Source organism: Panthera pardus, unplaced genomic scaffold (genome assembly GCF_024362965.1).
Source record: "Panthera pardus isolate Hobbes unplaced genomic scaffold, ASM2436296v1 HiC_scaffold_12, whole genome shotgun sequence".
NCBI classification, from domain to species: domain Eukaryota; kingdom Metazoa; phylum Chordata; class Mammalia; order Carnivora; family Felidae; genus Panthera; species Panthera pardus.
The window spans coordinates 51,924,483-51,946,623 of NW_026526677.1; the positions used below are offsets into that span (position 1 = coordinate 51,924,483).

The window sequence follows — 22,141 nt, forward strand, 5'->3', positions numbered from 1 at the left end:
TTTCATGATATCAGTAACAGTCCAATCAGGAAAGCAGAAACCAAACAGGGCATTTCAACAAAGTGAATTTAATAGAGAGCTTTTTTTTTTTTTTTAAGGTGTCAAAGAAACAAACAGCCAAAAGGGAACACCAAGGTGGCACTGATACAATAACCGCAGGAATGGATGCCAGCTCGAGAATGAGAGGAACATAGGGAAGGGGTCTGGAGTCTCCGAAGCTATGAGCTTGGGGGAGGGGCTTGTAGACCTGGGGCCTGGATTTCATTGGAGGCACTGCCACACTGGTACTAGTGCCTTCGGAGTTTGGAGGAGGGGCAGTCAAGATACAGAAAGCTGATGGGCAGGTGCCACCCAGCTGGCACTGGTGCCGTCAGAATCATGAAGAGGCTAATTCAGAAGGTGCCCACTGCCGCCAGGGTGGAGGACCAATCCTGACAGAAGGAGCAAGCAAGGGAAAGAGGAAGTTCCTTCTCTTATCTTGCTGTCCAGTCTCCTTCTAGCACCCCCTACTAACCAAACCTAACAGGGGGCGCCTGGGTGGCTCAATCAGTTGAGCGCGACTTTGGCTCAGGTCATGATCTCCTGGCCTGTGAGTTTGAGCCCCGTGTCGGGCTCTGTGCTGACAGCTCAGAGCCTGGAGCCTGCTTCGGATTCTGAGTCTCCCTCTCTCTCTGCCCTTCCCCCGCTCATGCTCTGTCTCTCTCTCTCTGTCAAAAATAAATAAACATAAAAAAAAAAAAAAAACCTAACAGGAGGCCAGTTGAAAAAGGAGGAGTAAAGTTTGCAGTCTCAGCCCCAGTGTCATGAAGTAGTGAGAGAAGAGCCAAAAGACAACTGCTTAATAACTGGCACAATGCTTTCAGTGAGAACTTGTTAAATGACCTGATCAGTAAATGCATGGATGATATGCCCCATTAGTGCTACATAAGCTCAGGAGAAAGACAGCAGTGTATGTAGGAAACAGAGCCTTCTGGGAGGGTACACGACATACTGCTGAAGAGCATGGACTTTTGAGTTAAGACAGTGCTAGGTTTGTCTGTTTCTACCACTTAGTATGTGACAAGTTACTTAACCTCTTTATGCCTCAGGGTGCTCGTCTCATGTATGGAAATAATAACAGCACAGTGCTTGGGAAAAAAATTGATTAATGGTAATTATTATTTCTGAGAAGAGATGGGATTTGAACAGGGCTTTGAGACATACATAAATTTTAGAGCTAACAGAAGAAAATGAACACCTCCTGAGTCATGTGGAAGGAGGGGACTTGTTTTTATAGCCCCAGAGCTAAAACCAGGACCAGAAGGTAGAAGTTAAAAGAAGGCAGAGCTTGGTTCAGTCTAAGGAACAGGGCCCCTTGGGAAACTCAAAGCTTCCCCTCACTGTTCAAACACCAGATTTGTGCACTGGAGTTGGAAGAGATCCCCATTAAATTCCCTTCCGAGGCTACAACCAAATGTTTCTACCATTTTAGGACAGAATAAAGAAGACAGAACCAAAAGTAGAAAAGGCTGTGAGAGCAAAGGGAGCAAAGAAGAGGTGCAGAACGGAAAGGAGGAAGCTGAGAAGGGAAGAGGGAGGCAAACTGGAAGAAAGAGGAGAAGCAGCCAGAGAAGAGAAAGGACAGGAGAGGAGTGGGTAAGGAGAGGAAGCCGGGTGGGAGATAGCATGGGAGGAAAACAGGGAGTGGCCAGAGTAAAAGCCATCTGGACTTACCTAAAGTGCCGGCTGGGACCTACATTGAGATAGAGGAAGTGGATCTTCTTCAGGTATCTCTCTGTCTTCATAATGGTCATCACCTGGCTACCCAGGAGGGAAGTCTGAAATGAGAAGCCAGAGCTTCTCTTCTGTAACGTTTTCTTCCCAGGAACTTGTGTATCAAGCTGAGACCTGTATGATTAAAAAAAAAAAAATCAGGAGAAAAGAGACAGAGCAAGGAGTCAGCTTGCCACTGTTAGCCAGTGAAAGGAGGAGCAGATTGGATGCTGAAGAGGATGTGATGTGGTATTGTCAGAGCCTATACCCTACCCTACCACCTATACCCAAAGGTATTCACATACCGAGCAAATACCGTCAAGCAGCTATATTCACACAGACCAATCAATGAACAACCCTTCCCTTTCTGACAAATGAATAATCATTCTGGACTTCTTATGATTACTATGAAGCTATTATATAATACTGAATGAAATGGGAATATTTTGTTTTCCCAGCTCATCATCTAGCAAGCCCACAGGCCTGATTTCTCCACCACTGCTTCCTAACCTAGATCTCCTAACCATTGCCCCCATTATGCCTGCTTTCCAACTCTGCATGATTCCATGCCTGTGAGTCTTTCTTGCTCTTCCCCCATCACCACCTAACTTCTGGTTTCACATCCTTTCCTTTCCAGCCAGGATCCAATGGTGCATTCTTCAATCCCCTCAAGCCTACACCAGTACTTTCAGTCTTTTTACCCTTCAACGCCAGCCAACAAAATTGATATAAAAATTAATTTTCCAAGAAACCAAAAACTGAATACCTAGACTATACTAGTCAAGTATATAGCGATGTCACTAATTGACCCAAAGCTAGATCAACAGAACAAGTTACCCCAGAGATAACAGTGCCATCCTATTCTAAAAGTTCATATCAACAATAGGGCTTGTAACCTTGATGTTGGATCGGGACATTTGAACCGTGTAACAGCTACTGAAGTTTCATTTCCTCAACAGTTAAGAGTCCTACATGATCTAAATTGGTTCAGAAGATTACTGAACCAGGAATATCAGCTCCTCGACGGATTCCTGGTATCTGATCTCAATTATGGGCTCATGCTGCTCTGGTATCTTCATACAAGTCTTCAGGCACCCTGTATCTTTCAGTCCCCTCAGCTGCTATTCCAGACCTCTACCTACTCCCATGCCCAGCCCTGCCAGGCCCCACTTCATTCCCTTTCCTGCCTCCTTCCCTGCCCAGAGAGAACTGAGGTTCTCAGCCATCAACTAACTTCCCCTAGTTCAGCTGCTTTCCCACACATTTATCTGCCCAGATTCCCATCCTAATCCCATCCTAATCAACTTGAGAGGAAGCAATGCCCTTTCTTCTCTGTAAGAAATTCCTCCATTTGTGAAGTGGATCATTTATCCATGCTATATTTTCAATCTCTTTCTTTTCTTACTGTTAGCCTATATTTATTCATGCACTGTGCAAAAAAATTTTGAACACCCACTTCTCAAGCATTGTCATAAGGGCTATGAACATCTATCTTATTTTTTTTTTAGGAGGCCTATCCAGACACCAGTGTCCCATTATCTCTCTCTCCCTTTCAAGCCAACCTTCATGAAAGAATAGTAAAATGTGATTTCTACTTCCTTATCTCCCGTTTGCTCCTGAATGCACTAAAATCTGGCTTCCCCTTCACAAAACTGCCTGAAATAAATCACTTTCACCAACCTCCTCCTTGTTACTAAAACCAATGAACATTTTTCAGGTTTTTCTTACTTGCTTCAGTAGCATTTAATACTAACTGCTTCCCCCTCCTTGAAACTCTCCTCTTATTTCACCTCATAACCTGCAAGATATTTTGTTAATAACTTCAATCTAAACCAAAGTGCCTCTGATGTGCTTTCCGCTACATGTACACACACACACACACCCGTATGCATACACACACACACAGGAGCAGCCAGGGGAAAGGCGGTGTTCTCTTTATTATATAGCACTTATCACAATTTGCAATTATATTTTATTGGCACCAACTTATTTAATATTATTCCCCCAACTGAACTGTAAAACCCCAAAGAAAGAGAATGAGTGTGTCTTGTTCATGTCTGTATCTCCAGCATCTAGCAGTTCCTAATACGTACTGGGTCTCCAGTGATACTTATTGAATGAATGGATGTCTGGAGGAACAGACCTGGAGAACTTCATGCAAGCTAAGCCACATTAGCTAGGCCTCAGAGACTTATCACCAGGTCCAAAGAGAAAAAGCAAAGAACTTGACCCCTTTCCAACATCTCAGTCCATTCTCACTTCAGTTACATACTCCCAGGAAACATATTCAGGGCACAGGGCAGGTCTTGGAAAAAGAAAGGATCTGCTGGGGATCTTGAAGATATAAATTGTCAGCACTGTCCCCTTCTATCAGAGCCCCAGGAGCCTACCTATCTGTCCACCATTACAGCTTTAAGATTTTAGGAAAAAATTTGACCCGGCCATAAACTTAGAGCAAAAACTGAGGAAGCCAATCCAGATTAAAGGTAAAGCTACCCTTCTTCCCAGTGAATGTGTACTAGACAAGTTGCAAAGCACTTAGAAAATCAGGCCAGACTAGTATCCAAAATCTATAAAGAACTCACCAAACTCCACACCCGAAAAACAAATAATACAGTGAAGAAATGGGCAGAAAACATGAATAGACAGTTCTCTGAAGACATCCAGATGGCCAACAGGCACATGAAAAGATACTCAATGTCACTCCTCATCAGGGAACTACAGGTCAAAACCGCACTCAGATACCACCTCACGCCAGTCAGAGTGGCTAAAATGAACAAATCAGGAGACTATAGATGCTGGAGAGGATGTGGAGAAACGGGAACCCTCTTGAACTGTTGGTGGGAAGGCAAACTGTTGGTGGGAGCGGTGCAGCCGCTCTGGAAAACAGTGTGGAGATTCCTCAAAAAAATTAAAAATAGATCTACCCTATGACCCAGCAATAGCACTGCTAGGAATTTACCCAAGGGATACAGGAGTGCTGATGAAGAGGGGCACTTGTACCCCAATGTTTATAGCAGCACTTTCAACAATAGCCAAATTATGGAAAGAGCCTAAATGTCCATCAACTGATGAATAGATAAAGCAATTGTGGTTTATATGCACAATGGAATACTACTTGGCAATGAGAAAGAATGAAATATGGCCTTTTGTAGCAACGTGGATGGAACTGGAGAGTGTTATGCTAAGTGAAATAAGTCATACAGAGAAAGACAGACACCATATGTTTTCACTCTTATGTGGATCCTGAGAAACTTAACAGAAGACCATGGGGGAGGGGAAGGAAAAAAAAAGTTAGAGAGGGAGGGAGCCAAACCATAAGAGACTCTTAAAAACTGAGAATAAACTGAGGGTTGATGGGGAGTGGGAGGGAGGGGAGGGTGGGTAGTGGGTACTGAGGAGGGCACCTGTTGGGAGGAGCACTGGGTGTTGTATGGAAACTAATTTGACAATAAACTTCATATTAAAAAAATAAATAATTTTAAGATTAAAAAAAAAGAAGAAGAAAATCAGGCCAGAGGATGGGGGCGGGGGGGAATTCTAAGACTAGTGTTAAAGAACTCTCAGAAGAGGAGGTCGCTGTAGACACTCTGAAATCTTGAAAGGAGCAATGAGAGCCCGATTGGGGGAAATAATTGGCACTCAAGGGGCCAGGATACCCACACTGGCAGGGCAGGAAGAAGGCTCTGAAAAGGTCAGAATGAATGTCGCATTTGCCTGAGCTGCCAACTCTAATGTGCTTTGGGGCTGGCTTAGCTCACACACAAATGTGTGGGAAGGTCCCTCAGACAAGCATTCACCTAGGAGCGTCCTGAGGGAAGAACCTGTACACAACATCCAGCACCCAGCCCTAGGCAGGCCCAGCGGAGAGGGTTAGGGATTATGAAAGAGTGAGAAAAAGAACTAAAGAAGCTTCTAGCACCATCTGAGAAAGATCTGGAAACTGTGGAAACTCAAGCTGTTTTCTGATGCCTTGGCTTCCTTATAGCTGACTTTTGATTTTCATGAATTTCTGCATTGCCTGAAGGGGATTAACACTTAGAACACTCGGTTTATTTGCAGACAAAAAGGGAGAAAGAAACAGCTACAACCAGCATAGCTTGGGGTTCAGGCTAATGCCTAAAATCAATAGGGAGCTGGCCCTAGACTTCGAAGGAGGCACCCGTTAAGTTTCTTCTTTTTCCCCTCTGCTCAAAGCCCCACTCTGGGTCCCTCACTTACTTAGTCTCTTTTCTTCCAACAGGCTCCTCCTCTGCATCATCAGTGTCCCTGCTTTCATACCGTACGGGGATGTCTGTGGCCAGTGCCAAGGGCAGGAGGCTAAGGCCATCTACCCACCAGGTCTCTTTCAAGGCCACCTGGGCACCAACAATACCCAGGCTGCGCTGTAGCTCTGGCAGTGTCAGTGGTCGCAGCCATGTAGCCAACTCCTCCCCCACGTGCTGCCCACCCCAGCGGGCCTGCACAAAAGGGCAGGCTGGGTGTGGGGGCCTGTGACGGAACTTCTGCTTCTGGGAACAGCACTCAATATGTGAGGCACTCTCTAACAAAGAGGTGTCTGGGGGAAAGGCCTGCTCTATGGCATCTAGTAGGTCCAGCTGGAGCTGGGATTGGACCCAGGGTGCCCAGTGGGACAGCTGCTCCAGGAAGGGCAGCAAATCAAGGTGACCAACAAGCAGCACACGATATGGAGGCAGCAGACGCAGCACCGCATGCAGGTAGTGCCAAGCTGCAGGGCTGCCATCCCTCAGGACAGCTGAGAACAGAGTTTGGAGCTCAGCTACCAGGAGCTCCAGCACTGTGGGCTGCTCTGACTGGCTCACTGCCTTTGGGGACTGTCTCTGTGTCCTCTGACGGTCCTGGAGCTGCTCTTCCGTGTCTGGAACACAGACGGAGTGCTGAGATTCAAGGGCTTCAGGTGATGCCTCTTCAGGAGACAAGTCCGCCTTTGGCTCCGAGACCAAGAGGAGCTGGGCATTCAGCTGCTGTCGAACTGACCTTGCCCACTGTTCAGGTTCTGACTGCCAGTTCCAGGCTCCTGGCTGCTGGGTCTCACCTGCTTGGCCCAGCCCAGAACAGGGGTGAGAGAAGGGGCCTTAGGTTCTGGGCTAGGAATGTCAGGGTCTAAGGGGCTGGGGGACAGGGGAGGGGAGGGACTTAGGACAGGGAAATGGATGGAGCTGCAGGGCAGTTGCAGGGCAGAGCCAGAACAGCAGAGGACAACAGCTTCCCCAATGACCCTGGTAAGAAGCAGGCCCAAGACAAAGGCAGGGGCCCTCTCTGCACAAGAGTTCCTTCCCACCACCCAGGACACAGTCCCCCTCACCTGGTGTAAGGGGTACAGGAGGCAACGGAAGGGAAGAGAGACTGATGTGCTGGTAAGGTTTCATCCCAACTGCCTGTTGGAGAAACTGGTGAACCAAGACTTGGGTCCCAAGCACAGGCTCACTCTACTCACAGCTGCCCATACAGAGAGACTGGCACATGGAGGAGTGATCACTTGCACAAACTGATGCACACTTGGAAAGGGCTCACTCAGAGAACTTTGGTAACAGCAAGGAACGTCACTGGGAGTGGAGCCCAGGGATGGCCTGAAGGGAGGAACAGGTGGTCACTCTGTGGCAACAAAGCCCCAGTGCTGTCTGAACATGGGCTGAGGGGGGCTCTTGGGAACAGAAAGTACAGAGAACTACATGGTTCAGATGAGGTTGGGGGGAGTGTAGAGAGGAAAAAGTGGCAAAGGACCAAGCTGGAAGGAGGAGGAGGAGAAGGAGGAAGGGGAGGAGAAAGAGGAATAGGAGGAGGAAAAGGAAGGAGAGAGGGAAGGGGAGAAGAAGAGGGGAGGGGCAGGGGGTCCCTGGGAGTGTGGGAGGAGGGGACCTTCCTGGGGGCAGTGGCAAGGGAGATCTGAGGGCAAAGGGAAGAGGATTATAAGCTGGAGACTCACCCGCAGCTCCATTCCCTCCCAGCTGTTAGAACCGTTACAGGGTCCCTAAAGGCCCGAGCCTTCACCCCAGAATTCCGGAACCCTCAGAAACCGGAAAGGGGAGGAGTCAGCATCCGTGCTGGTCCGGGGTTGCACAAAGGCAGGGCTCGGGGCTCGGGCGAGGACTGGGAAGCTGAAGCACTGCGGCCCAGACCAAACCTGCTGGCTGCCCACACGCTTTGAGAATAGGTGATCAGTCTGGCTGGGTCTGAAAAAAAAAAAATGACACGGTGATTTGGGGAAGTAGCAACCGTGAGGGCGTCGTGGGAAAGTATGATCCCTGTGCCTATTTATGCATTCACTGAACGTCTTAGCTGGCACCAAGTACCAGCAAGTTATGTCTTTGGGACCCTACCTGCACCCCATCCACATATCCACCAACCCTACCTTACCACCTCCCCCACAAGCAAACTCCTAGTAAGACAAAATCCTTGATCATAAGAAGTCCAAAATGGGGGGTGGGAAGGTCTGAACGATTTAAGGAAAGAAGGAAGGAAGGAAGGAAGGAAGGAAGGAAGGAAGGAAGGAAGGAAGGAAGGAAGGAAGGAAGAGAAAGAAAGAAAGAAAGAAAGAAAGAAAGAAAGAAAGAAAGAAAGAAAGAAAAAGAAAATTCAGCATATGACACAGTCCCACCTCTGCCCTGCAATCCAGATTTGTACGTCCATCTGCCTCCTTAATGGCTCTACTTGGATATCTGATAAATAACACAAACTTAAAATCTTAAAATGTCCAAACCAGACTTCTAACTACCACCTCCCTCCCGGTGGCAAAAGAAACCTACTCCTTTCACTGCCTTCCCCAAAATGACAAGTCCATTTTTCCAGTTGCTTGGGTCAATACCTTGAAATCACCTTAGATTTCTCTTTCCATCCCTCTCTTCCCACCTCAGCCTACCTCCCATGTTGAATCCTTTGGCAAATTCTGTTGGCTATAGCTTCAAAATCTATCCAGAATCCAACAATTCCTCACCACCTTAAGTGCCACAACCTTAGTCTGTGTCACTATCACTTCTCACCTGGATTATTCCATAGCCTTCTAACTGGACTCCCTCCTTCGACCCTTGTCCCCACAATCTGTTCTTTTCAGAGCAGCCAGTGACCCTTTTCACAGGGCAGCTCTTGTCACTCCTCTGCTTAAAACTAATGCCCTATCATCTCATTCCCTCCGGTGAAAGCCAATGTCCTACATGGCCTACAAGTTGCTATGTGATCAGCCACCTACTATCTCTACTTCTCTCCTATTCTCTCTCCTCATCCACTCCACTCGAGCTGTGCTTGGATTACACCGAGGATGCTCCCATCTCAGAGCCTATGTATCAATTACTCTGCTTGTGTATCTATTAGGAGACATACAAGGTTTCATACAAGTTTTCTGTGCCTGTGTAACAAATTACCACAACCTAAGTAGCTTAGAAACAAATACCCGTTTAGTACCTTGTAGTTCTGCAGATCCATGTTTAGCATGGCTTGGCTGTGTTCTTTCCTCAGAGTATCAGAAACCTGAAATCTAAGAGTTGGCTGGGCTGAGTTCTCATCTGAAAACTCTGGGGGAAAATTCTTTTCCAAGCTCATTCTTGCTGGCAGGATTCAGATCCTCACAGTTGTAAGACTAGGTCCCAATTTCCTTTCTGGCCATCAGTTGGGGACCATATTCAGGTCCTAGAGGCCACCTTCCTTCCTTGCCATGTGATTCATCCACCTTCAGGCCAGCAAACATGTCTCAAACTCTTTGCAAGCTTGGAATCTTTCTGAATCCAGCCAGAGAAATCTCCCTGCTTTTAAAAAGTCCATGTGGTTAGGTCAGACCCACCCAGATAATATTGCTTTCTTACAGTCAAGTCTGCCATATAAGCTGTCATATTCATAGTCCTAGCGATTATGTAGCATATGCACACAGGGAGTGGAAAATTCAGGACCATCTTAAAATTCTGCCAACCACATATGTTGTAACAACAAAAGGACCCCAAAATACAGTGGTTTAAACTATATGGAAGGTTTTTTTCCCTCTTACATAACTGCCCAAGTATAAATACTTGAGGGCTAACGTGGCAGCCTTTCAGTTGTTCTACTTTCTCCAAGAAGGTGGTCCTTGTCTTCCGTGTCCAAGAGAGTTCACCACCATGCTGCTAGGTCCCATCACAGTCCGTGGAGGAAGAATTAGGAGCCACACCCTTACTTTTTTTTTTTTATAATTTTTTTCATGTTTATTTATTTTGAGAGAGAGAGAGAGAGAGAGAGAGAGAGCAAGTAAGGGAGGGGCAGTGAGAGAGAAAGAGGGAGAATTGCAAGCAGGCCCCACAATGTCAGTGCAGAGCCTAATGCAGGGCTCAATCTCATGAACTGTGAGATAGTGACCTGAGCCAAAACTCAAGAGTTGGACACTTAACAGACTGAGCCACCCAGGCACCCAAGTAGGAGGCACACCTTTACTTTTAAGGGCACAATCTGGCAATGCACGCATCACTCAAACACATGGACACACCTAGCTGCAAGGAAAGCTGTAAAATCTGATCTTTATTTCCAGTGGCCATGTGCCCAGATAAAAGTCAAGAGTCAATTAGTAAAGAAAGAAGGAGACAATGGATACTGAGGGACAATGAGAGGCTTATACCACAGGGAGCACTCTTCCAGATGTCCCCAAGGCTTATTCCCTCATTTCAAGTCTCTGTTCAGAGACCTTATCAATGAGTTCTTTGACTATCCAGCATAAAATAACAACACTGTTCCTACCTTCCTTACCCTTTCTACCCTGCATTATTTTTCTCCACAGCACTTAGTACCATCTCATATAAATACTTAATTTGCTTACTGCCTATTTCCCTTGACCAGAAACATAAGTTCCATGGTGGCAGAGCTTTTGATTGCTCTCTGTTGCATCCCCATTCCCTGGTGCTGGCACCATGAGTAGGTGATCAGAAAATATTTATGGAACAAATGCATAAATGTATAGCAGTCTTCATTGATGAGAAAGGGGATCACCTCTGGAGTCAGACTGTCTGGATCGAAAACCTGACTGTACCACTCACTAGTTGTACGGTATTTTGCCTCCATTTCAATTAAAAAAATTTTTTTAATGTTTATTTTTGAGAGAGAGAGAGAGACAGAGTGTGAATGGGCAAGGGGTAGAGAGAGAGGGAGATACAGAATCCGAAGCAGGCCCCAGGCTCCAAGCTGTCAGCACAGAATCTAACATGGGGCTCAAACTCATGAGAGATCATGATCTGAGCCAAAGTCAGACACTTAACCAACTGAGCCACCCAGGCACCCCATCAAAAAATTTTTTTTAAATAAAATGAAGGTAATAACAGCATTTACCTAACAGGGTTGCTGTGAGGATTAAATGAGTTAATGTACGTAAAATGCCTAGAATAAAGCTCAGTGAAGCTATGTGTTTTTCTTGTTTGTGGCACTCTACCAAGTGCTGTTTAGGTAAAGGTGGACAAGACATAATAGTGTTCAGTGAGGGCAGCAGCCCTTCCTGGAAAGGGCAAAGAAGAGTCCCAGAGTCACAGCAGGCCTTGAAATTCATGGCCCTAAAACAATGGTTTTCCAGACAGACAAGGACAGAAGGGAATCATGTTCAGTGGCCTCTACTGAGCCCTCAACACTGCCTAAAAATTGAATTATAGTTTTTCTGTCAGTCTACTCTTCCATTCTGTGAAAATTCTATTTCATACGTGTACTCTTTCATCTTCCATTTTCTTGTTTCACTCTCCAATGATAACTTCATCTCCTATTAAAAAAAAATTAGATGCTGTTTCAGAGTTCTTCAGAGAAACAGAAACAATAGGATACACACACACACACACACACACACACACACACACACGTAGGTAAGTAGGTAGGTAGATAGATTTATTTTATTTTATTTTAGAGAGAGAGGGCATAAGTGAGGGGCAGAAAGAGAGGGAGGGGAGAAAGAGAGAATCCCACAAGGAGAGAGAGAGAGAATGAGAGAAGAGGGACTCACCTGAAGCAGGGCTAATTTTTTTTTTTTTTTTTTACCTGAAGTGGGGCTCATGCTCACCTAAAGCAGGGCTCGAACTCACTAACCCTAGATCATGACCTAAGCTGAAGTCAGATGCTTAACTCACTAAGTCACCCAGGCATGTCCCTAGATAGATTTATTTTAAAGAATTGGCTCACATGATTGTGGGGGCTGGCAAGTTCAAAATCTATAAGATAGGTCAGTATGCTGGAAACTCAGGCAGGAATTAATGCTACGGTCTTTTTTTTTTTTTTTAAGTTTGTTTGTTTACTTATTTATTATTTTGAAAGAGGCAGAGACAGCATGAGCAGGGGAGGGGCAGACAGAGGGAGATTGAAAATCCCAAGCAGGCTGCACACTACCAGTTGCAGAGCCTGATCCAGGGCTCAAATGCACAAACTGCAAGATCATGACCTGAGCCGAAACCAAGAGTCTGACACTTAACAGACTGAGCCACCCAGGCACCCCAATGCTGCAGTCTTGAGACAGAATTCCTTCTTTGAGAAATCTGTTTTGCTTTTATGGTCTTCAACTGATTGAATGAAGCCCACCTTCATTAAGAGTAGTTTCTGTCATTTAAAGTCAACTAATTACAGATGTTAACCACATCTATCAAATACCTTCACAGCAATACCTAAATTAGTATTTGATTAAATAACTGGGCACTGTAACTTAGCCAAGTTGACACATAAAAACTAACTATCACACATGGTATTTAAAAGAAACTCTCTTAGGGCACTTGGGTGGCTCAGTTGGTCAAGCATCTGACTCTTGATTTCACCTCAGGTTCATGATCTCATGGTTTGTGGGATCGAGCCCCACATTGAGCTCTGCGCTGATACAGATGGGATTCCCTCTCCTCTCTCTGCCCCTCCCTTCCTCGCACATGCTCTCTCTCAAAATAAATAAATATTTAAAAAGTATATTAAAAAGAATGTTTAAAAAATAAACTCTCTCAATCTCCCAGTACCAAATTAAAAAACCACTTAGATCTGCTTTATCCATCCTCCATCCTTCCTGTTACCAATGAGATGCTCCTCCTTTCTCTAAAGCCAAGCTCTAGACCTTTGCTCTGGAACTCTCTTTCTTACCTTCACTTAGTCAGCAAATAATTATTGAGCACCAATTGTTTTAGGCACTATTTTAGGTCTTTGGTTACATCAGCATACAAAGCAATAGCATTGACAAAACTCCTAATTTATGATTTATAGAACGTAAATTCTAGGGGGAGATACAAGTAATAATAAACAAAATGAGCCCCCTTACCCATTTCACCAATGGGTGAAGGGGACCAAAAGGTAAAAATAAAAATAAATAGAACTTAGGCACAATATAATTGTAAGCCACAGGACTGGTCAATACATAGGGTATGATTTAAAACTCTCAATTTCCATAGAAATATTATTGATCTTAATCTTCACCCTCTCCAGTAGGATCACCTTTAGAGAATTTATATCACTAGTCTTGGGAATGAAAATAATACTTTAAATCTGAAGGAAGAGAATTACATGCAAAAGCCCTACAATTGTTTCTATCCTAACCTAGTTTCTGTTTAGATGATAAAACAAGCCTATTCCAAAAGTCCACACTATGTACTGTTTATGTGTGATAACAGTCCAAAATAGTCTTCCAGGAAAAAAAAAAAGAAAACAGTAATGTAAACCACTGCAGGAGACAATGCCAATATAAACAATTTTGTATAATCATGGTAATATATGACCAAATTTTATAAAATCTTGATCCAGAATTAAGAACAAAGAACAAAATGAGTAAACTACATAGTATGTGAGAAATGATAATGCCATGGAAAAACAGAGAATAAAGAGAATCAGGAATGTCCAGGGAGAGGATGGGTTGCAATGTATATATGTATGTATGTATGTATGTATGTATGTATGTATGTATTTTGTATTGTTTTCAGGAGTTGAATTTAGTCATCACTTACATGTACCACCCAGTGCTCATCACAAGTGTCCTCCTTAATACCCATTACCTATTTAACCCATCCTGACCCACCTCCCTCCATCAACCCTCAGTTTATTCTCCATGGTAAAGAGTCTCTTATGGTTGGTTTCCCTCTCCTTTTCCCCCCCTTCCCATAAGTTCATCTGTTTTGTTTCTTAAATTCTAATGAGTGAAATCATATGGTATTTGTCTTTCTCTGACGGACTTATTTCACTTAGAATAATACACTCTAGCTCCATCCACATCGTTGCAAGTGGCAAGATTTCATTCCTTTTGATGGCTGAGTAATGTAATATATATATATATATATATATATATATATATATTTCTTCTTTATCAATGGACATTTGGGCTCTTTCCATAGTTTGGCTATTGTGGATACTACTGCTATAAACACTGGGGTGTATATACCCCTTCAAATCTGGTTTTTTTTGTATCTTGGGGTAAATATCTAGTAATGCAATTACTGGATCATAGGGTAGTTCTATTTTTAACTTTTTGAGGAGGCTCCATACTGTTTTCCAGAGTGGTTGTACTGCGTTGCAGTTTTAAATAATGTTATCAGAGGGGCACTTGGGTGGCTCAGTAGGTTAAGCAGCCGACTTCAGCTCAGGTCATGATCTCTTGGTTTGTGATTTTGAGCCCCATGTCGGGCTTTGTGCTGACAGCTCAGAGCCTGGAGCCTACTTTGGGTTCTGTCTCTCTCTGTCTCTCTCTCTCTCTGCCTCTCCCCAACTTGTGTTCTCTCCCTCTCAAAAATAAAGATTTTAAAAAATTAAATGATGTTATCAGAATAAGTCTTAATAAAAAAGGCTTATTCTAAGCAAAGACATGAAGGAAAGGAGGGTAGCCCTTCTCCCTGTCTTTTGCTTGATTAATTCTAACTCATCCTTCAGATCTCAGCTTCTAAATCACTGCTCTGGGAGGCTCTCTTTCATCCCCCACACAAGTTCCTACCACTGTATGTTCCCATTACGACACATATTTCTTCTTTGTAACATGATTACTCATTCTATATTGAACTTCACCATACCTGTGTTAAGTCCCAAGAGAACAAAGATTGCCTCTTTTATTCACCTCTGTATCTACAGGGCTTAACAGTGCTGGAAAACGCAGTCACTCAGATATTTGTGAAGTACTGAATATATGAATGCAAGTGGGGCACACTCAGAAAAGGAAAAAGAGTCCAGAATTGGCATGATGTATCTCAGTACCACAAATAAATTGATCCTTTTATAACCAAGGGTGAGAAAATCAAAAACTGAGAAAAGGGGGTTGGAGATGAGGCAGAGAGATCACCTGAAACCTGATCACCCAAGAAAGCCTCAGTTATGAAGCTAAAGAGGCTGAAGGTCATGGAAGGCATTAAGTGGATGAGGATCATTGTTAAATTTATATTTTGCAAGAATCACTCTTGATTAATGTGGAAAACAGATTGGTGGGTATCTTCTAATAGCCATTCTCTTCTTTGTTAGTAACAGAGCTCCCATTTTTTAACTGGGTAAAAAAATGATGAGTAAGAATAAAGTGACATCTCCCAGCTTTCCTTGTGACAAGGTCTGACCACATGACAAATTTCTGATGTGCAACTTTTAGGATGTGTCCTTAAAGGGAGGGGGGCATGCCTCTTCACCCACCCCCTCCTCCATTCTGACCCTTGGAATGTTTATGTGATAAGTAAAACTCCATCTTGGGTCACAAAGTTGAGAGTCATACCACTGATACAATAAACAGAAAGCTGATGAGTATCGGTTCTCAGTTGACTGTGATGCCACACCAGTTTTGGACTAGATTTTTACTTGAAAGAATAAAAGTTTGTAAGTCACCGTCATTTTCAGTCTGTTACGTATACCTTAGCTAAATGCTAATCAAAGCAGTCCAGGCTCAAGAAAGAAGCTGCTACGTGATTGCTGCTGTAATCTTTAGAAGAGCTGATGAAAGTTTGACTAAGGTAGTGACAAAGGAGATGGAGAGAAAAGAAAGGGTTCAAGAAATATTTAAGCAGAACTACAATACTTAGAAAGTGAGTGAAAACTAGAATGACTGATTTACTCCAGATGGAGGCTTTCAGGTGTTGACTGATCTGTGAATATGAAGGGTAGAAGATACCAACCAGTGAGATTTTGAATGAAAAACACCTCCAAATCATTGGCAAAAGATCAAAAGTTCAATGAAGATTCATTTCTGTCTCTTCTCATATAAAGCCTTTCTCTTGATATGTAAATAGTAAACTGAGCTGGGAGGAACTTGAAAGATGTTCATTCAATATTTGCCAGGCACATATTATGTGCCATATTATGTGATAAGGATACAATGGTGAGCGATACAGACATGGGACTGTGACCTCATGAGGTATATAATTAATTACCAACTGTTAGAAGTGTTACATGCAAAAAACAAGAGCAATTATGGGAGCTGGAGTCTAGGAAGAGTTATCTGAAGAAACAGCATGTGAACTAAGTACTCAAGAATGAATAAAAGTTAACTACGTAAAGTAAGGGGGAAAGCACTGCAAGCCAGGAGATAGCAGGTGCAAAGGCCCTGAGATTGAATAGCACATGACAGATTAGAACTGAGAAGGCAACGTGGTTAGAGCACAGAGAGGGAACAAGTGAGGTGTGGTTCAATTCAACAAACAGTGCTGATAGTCCAATGTTTGACAGCCAATAAAATAAAGCTGAGATGGGCAAGGGCTGGATCATACAAGGCCTCACAGGTCACATGTAGAATGTGTTTTATCCTAAGAAGAATGGGAAGCTATTGCAAGGTTTTAAGTATCAGTTTGTGTTTTCTGACCTATGAATGGAGAACAGATTGGAGGGATGCAAAAGGGGACATGAGGTAGTAGCAATTGCAGTAACCTTGGTGGAAGATTGTGAAGACAGGGAGAAGCAGACAGAATCAAGGGCTATTTAGAAATGTAAAATGCAAACTGATGGGATTTGGCAACTGAATAAGGGGATGAGTGAGGTTCCTATCTTCTGCAACTGGAGAAGTACTAGGTATAAGATGAAAATTGATGAGGAAAATATGTTGAGGTGGGGATGTCAATCAAGTAACTCAGAAGAGAGATCTGGGAGTCATCAGTAATTGAAGCTCAGAGTAGGGAGGAAACGATTCTAGAAAAATGTCTGAGAAAGAACAGGCCCTAGAGAAATCTTTAGATGTAAAGGCCAGAGACAGGTGAGCCTCAAAGGAGGCTATGAAGCTGCAGTGAAAGTAGCAGAACCATGACTGGAATCACAGACACCAACAAAAGACTGCTAATGATGAGGAACTAGTCAATACTACCAGATGCTATTGAGAAGTGAAGTAAACTGAGGACTGGGAAATCATCACTGAATTCAGAGATATGAAAGTCACTTGGTGAGCCAGGGTAACCTCATTAAGAAGGGTTTCAATATAAAGGTTGTAGAAGTCAAAACAGAGTGGGTGGATGAATGCGAATGGAGAGTGCCGAAGTATCCAACTGTTTTTGAGAAGTTAAGCTATAGAGTGGGGGAAAAAATAGGATGGTAACTGGAGAAATAAGGTAGGGTGGTTTGCCTGTTGTTACAGGAAGTCTTTAGCATGTTTAAACAATGGTGAGAATATAGTAAAATAGGAAAACCGATGTCGGAGATTCCCAAAGAAGGAAGGACTAGGATTTAGGGCAGGAATAGGCATTGGCCTGAAGAGGCATGCTTGCTCTGTTTACACAGGAGGGAAAGAGAATGATGCAGATGTAGGTGGGTGACCAAGTTTTGTTGAGATTTTGTGGGAGCTCCCAACTGATAGCTTCTACTTTTACCTATGAATTAAAAAAATGTTACCTGTAGAAAACTTGAGAGAATGGTGAGGGTAATAAGAGGTTTAAGAATATTGGTTTGAAACAGTCATTGCAGGGAGAGACTAGAAAAAATCTGGTGGGATTATAGGGGTTGAGACCCCAGTTGACGCTGGTAATCATGAATTCATTGTGATGTAAATCTGCTATGTGGTGATTTCCTTGGGCTTTTAGCTGTCCAAATGCAGGCAGACAAATGTCTTATTTTATCAGATTCCAACAAAGAGATGACAAAGAAATTTAGTCTGTTCCAAGAGAGTGACTGGAATTTAAGCTGGACAGGAACAGAAAGACATAAGGTGTTAGTGGAGAGAAGGTAGAATCAATGGCTTGAATGCTCCAGTGAAATCAAAGAATAATAGTAGAGAAATAGATCAATAAAGTGGAAGGAATACAGTGAGTGAATAAGATGCTGGTAATTGTGTTTTAAAGATGGAGCAGTTTGGGGTAATGACAACGGCCAGGACATAACTAAGGGAGTGGGTGGCTAAGATAGAGTGAAAATTATTGGAGACTGGGTGAAGGAACTTGACTGGGTCAAGAAGCCAAAATATTGAATGGATTGTCCATGTAATATTAAAGTATCAAGGGATTGATAGGAAGACCAAGGGCTAGCTATTTAGAGGAAAATAGGAGAGTGGTGGTTACTAAGGACAGTAATGAGAAACTGTAGTACAGCTGAATAGGTTCCAAGGAATCAGACTTTGCAAACAAGTTCTAAAGCTACAATGGCAAGAACATGAACGCTGTCTCCAGTATGTACACATAAGGGATAAAGCTTTAACACTTATTCTTGTGTTGTGCTTGAAACATCACATTAGGGGCGCCTGGGTGGCGCAGTCGGTTAAGCGTCCGACTTCAGCCAGGTCACGATCTCGCGGTCCGTGAGTTCGAGCCCCGCGTCAGGCTCTGGGCTGACAGCTCGGAGCCTGGAGCCTCTTTCCGACTCTGTGTCTCCTTCTCTCTCTGCCCCTCCCCCGTTCATGCTCTGTCTCTCTCTGTCCCAAAAATAAATAAAAAAAAAAAAAAAAAAGAAACATCACATTGTTTTCGTTATGCCAATGGCTATCACTTTATGGCAAGACCGGAAGGAGACGTGACTAGAGCAGATGGATAACAGGGATAACAGGAGTAGGATTCTTCTTCCAAGTACTGAACATATTTATAAACAGAGAGGAAAGAAGAGGTTAAAAAGTTAGAGATTAAATGATGGATTAGATTGAGATACCTGTTTTTCCCCATGCCTAGGGACAGGTTGGGTACAGATGAACAAGCAAAGATAAGCCTCTGCAAGTTCAAAGCCTTTAGAGCCAGACAGATTTTGTTCCTGGTCCTTCTCCAGCAAGCAGAAGTTATATGGCATGGAAACCCAGACAATTCACAATGGAAATTTACTGGCGCAAGGATACACACGAACATCCATGCGGAAGAGTCCTCTCAGCAGCAGCAAAATATTCTAGGTCCCCATTCCCATCTTAGAATTGTTACATTTACAAGTGGTTTCACCTGCACTTGTACTTTTCGAGGACAGAACTCTATTGAGTAGACATGAAGCCACTCAGTAGGGAAGTTCCTGGTCAGCAACTTCTACATTCCTAACAAAACCTTCTGTTCAAAGTATAGCAGCTAAAGAGGCAAAAAGCTGTTTGGAGCCACTTTTCTCAAGAAGTAATTATGTATAAGATGGGGTTCTGGTACATTCTGGATTCTTGCTTCTTCATCCATTAAATGGGAATAATACCTCTTACTTGTAGTTTTGCTATAAAGATTAAGACATATCACTATCAGAACCCATATGAATTGGGTGGTTTAATGGATATTTTGAGGCAGCCTGGTGTAGTAAAAAGAACATGGATTTTAAAGTCAGATCTAGGGGCACCTGTGTGGATCAGTCGGTTAAGCATCTGACTCTTGATCTTGGCTCAGGTCATGATCTCATGGTTTGAGAGTTTGAGTCCCACATCAGGCTCTGCACTGACAGCACAGAGCCTGCTTGGGATTCTCTCCCTGTCTCTCTGCCCCTTCCCAACTTGTGCTCTCAAATATAAACAAACATTAAAAAAAAAAAAAAGTTTAGGTTTATATTTTAAAATAGGGTCTGCTACTAAAGAATTTCAACTTCCTGATCCACACAGGGGAGAAAAATGTCTCTTTTGTGCATGGTTATAAAGAGTTTAATTATTGTGGGAGCCAATGTCTAAGAGCTTCCATTTCCTCTGTAAAAAATAGAACATGGTCACCTGATGGGGGGTAGTTGAGGGTGAAGTGGGGGATGAGAGCAGTGAAGGTGTAAAATAATTGCCATAGTAATTATAGGAGATGAAGGGCACCTGGGTGGCTCAGTCGGTTAAGCCTCCAACTTCAGCTCAGATCATGATTTCATGGCTTGTGAGTTCAAGCCCCACATGGGGCCCTGTGCTGACCCTCGGAGCCTGAAGCTTGCTTCGGATTCTGTGTCCCTCTCTCACTCTGCTCCGTGTCTCTCTCTCTCTCAAGAATAAATAAACATTAAAAAATTTCTTTAAAAAAAAAAAAGAGATGAAACACACCACGAACTGAGAAAGGATTGATTGCCTGTTGGTAGTGAGGGCTTGGTTGAGGTTGGAGACCTTGAATATTTAGTGGCATGCATTACACAGCCGTGTTTTTCTCTGGCAGTCTGAACAGAGGACCAGAAAAGATAAAACAGCTGGAATGATACAACAAGGACACAGAGGAGGCAAGAAAATGTGGTGACAGAGTGATAGGCCATTCAGGCTGGTGAATACAGAAGTAAATTCCACAAGGAGGGCAATAATGAGGGAAAAATGGAGAGGCTCAACATAGAAATAACAGAACAGAGACAGTGGAAACAATATGGGATAGAGGATAGAAGAGCTGGAATTAGATTATAGACATGCAGGTAACATTAAAGAGGTCCCGAAGATTTGCATTATCCCTTTTGCCCCCCAATAACTACCATCATCTACTTCTCCCTTGGGTTCCTCTCCCTCAGATCTGGCTGTATTGCAGAATATGGTCCCTCAAGTTTCCCCTTTCTGACCGCTCCTGAAGACAAGCACACAGACCTTCTCTATTTAAATGCTGTACTGCTTATCCTGGGGAAGAGGGAAAATAGTAAAAAAGTAACAACTTGGGGAAATGGTTGAAGTTCCACAACACCCCGAAATTCATATAGGTTTCATCTCTGTTCTGGGACTACTGACTTCCCAAGAGGCAGTCCCTAGAAGCCCTGTGATTTCTTGATCTGTTGTCCTTAGAGATCTCCTCTTTTCCCTAAATTTAGCAGAATTTCTTCTTGAAAGATAGAGTCCATGAAAAAAATAGTTATGAATGAATGCATACCTGGCTCACAAATGAGCCATTTAAGTCAGACAGACTTAAGTGAAGGACAGCTAGAAAGAGCTCTCATTTTCTCTGTCATTTGGGCAGGAACCAGCTTCCTGTTGCTATTACCAACATTAAAATTGTACCCACAGACCTTGCTTTAACCAGGCGCCGGGGAATCTTCTACACATAGAAGGCAATTTCTCCACTGCCAAGGCTGAGGCCAGCAGATATGCAATAACTGACAGAATAAAGGATGTTGCCAACAAAGTGGGCAAAGCTTCCTGCCCAGAACATAAACCAAACAGAGTAAAAGCGGGTTTATTGGCTCCAGGAAAAGGAGCAATAGTACCCAGCTCTCAGGCAATCCCTCACTCTACATACAGGCTGCATTCAGCCCAAGGTCCACTGGCTCCTTCAATTTGAGGGTCCATCCAGTGCCTCCCTTCCTGGGGTTGAGGAGGGCTAGCTGCCTGATGGTGAGGTTCCGGGCTGTTCAGCAGCAACACCTGGCCCAGCTGAGGCAGCCTCGTAGTCTGCGATGCGGCGCTGTACCAGAGCAGGCATGAGCTGCACGTAAGCGGCCATGAGGCGGTGGTTGGAATGGATCAGCTTTCCAGCACAGCTGTGCAAACAGGCCTCCTGGAAGGAAGACAGGGTGAAGCAGAGGCCAAAGGTGTCCTGTCGGGTCCGCCTCCTTCCTTCCCATCCCTAACCTAAGGGTGAGGGTCGTAGAAAGGCCAGGACCAGAGGCAGGGGGAGTGGCGGTTGGGAAGGATCTACGGCGCACCTCCCTACAGAGTTTCCCGCCTAACCTCCTCAGCATCCAGAGCTCGGTGGTGCAAGCTGGGCACGCAGCGCTGGAAGCAGAGTTCCGTCATCCGATTGTAGACCAACAGGAAGTCCCGCAACTAAGAGAAAAGGGGACAAAGAACTCAGCGGTAAGGGGGCAACTCAAGGCCGCATCGCCCGAGATTTCCCAGGACCCTGTGCCACAGCCCTACATTCCCAGCCCTCAGATCTCCAACCAAACGGACAAGGATGCTGGCTGAACTTAATGGCCCTGCAGCGACTTAGCGCGCACTCACGTTTCTCAGCTGCTGCTGCTGCTGCTGCTGCTGCGGCTCCTGCGGCTCCATCGCACCACCCGCGCACCCTACGTCACTTCCCCACAGCTTCTTGGTAACGCCCCGGAAGTGATCTCTCCTCCCTCCCCAGGGAATGAGGGTTTGGCTCAAGGATCGCCCTGCCCCGGGCTTTAACGTCATCTCCGCCCTTATAATCTGCGACGTGGCCGG

At 44.2% G+C, this 22,141-nt stretch overlaps 2 protein-coding genes across 19 annotated transcripts in view; both read right to left on the minus strand.

The window, feature by feature from the left end:
• The window catches only part of DNHD1 (dynein heavy chain domain 1), a 79,614-nt gene extending 72,430 nt beyond the window's left edge, over nucleotides 1–7,184 (minus strand). For 17 of the 18 annotated variants that reach the window (XR_008421207.1, XR_008421208.1, XR_008421209.1 and 14 more), the window contains exons 1-3: nucleotides 7,079–7,184; nucleotides 5,974–6,808; nucleotides 1,714–1,887 (exon numbers count right to left, since the gene is read on the minus strand). Coding sequence is in view for 14 of the 18 variants with exons in the window: in XM_019456119.2 (XP_019311664.2) it covers nucleotides 1,714–1,887; nucleotides 5,974–6,808; nucleotides 7,079–7,142 (1,073 nt within the window). In the remaining 4 variants the exon portion in view is untranslated. Of the gene's footprint in view, nucleotides 1–1,713; nucleotides 1,888–5,973; nucleotides 6,809–7,078 lie in introns of those variants that run through there. The other variant, XM_053900029.1, reaches the window with a different exon arrangement.
• A 13,964-nt stretch (nucleotides 7,185–21,148) lies between these two features.
• TIMM10B (translocase of inner mitochondrial membrane 10B) lies at nucleotides 21,149–22,030 on the minus strand. The gene is made up of 3 exons (XM_019456140.2): nucleotides 21,932–22,030; nucleotides 21,659–21,754; nucleotides 21,149–21,485 (listed from the first exon to the last, which is right to left on the minus strand). Exons 1-3 carry the CDS (start codon nucleotides 21,980–21,982, stop codon nucleotides 21,309–21,311), a joined length of 324 nt encoding a protein of 107 aa, XP_019311685.1. The 5' UTR covers nucleotides 21,983–22,030; the 3' UTR covers nucleotides 21,149–21,308.
• Nucleotides 22,031–22,141: the final 111 nt, after the last annotated feature.

Coding starts and splice junctions, on each gene's coding strand:
- TIMM10B (XM_019456140.2), bottom strand. CDS start 21,982: ATGGAGCCGCAGGAGCCGCAGCAGCAGCAGCAGCAGCAGCAGCTGAGA. Junction 21,755..21,931: donor AGCAGCAGCAGCTGAGAAAC/GTGAGTGCGCGC, acceptor CTTTTCTCTTAG/TTGCGGGACTTCCTGTTGGT. Junction 21,486..21,658: donor GAGCTCTGGATGCTGAGGAG/GTTAGGCGGGAA, acceptor TCTTCCTTCCAG/GAGGCCTGTTTGCACAGCTG.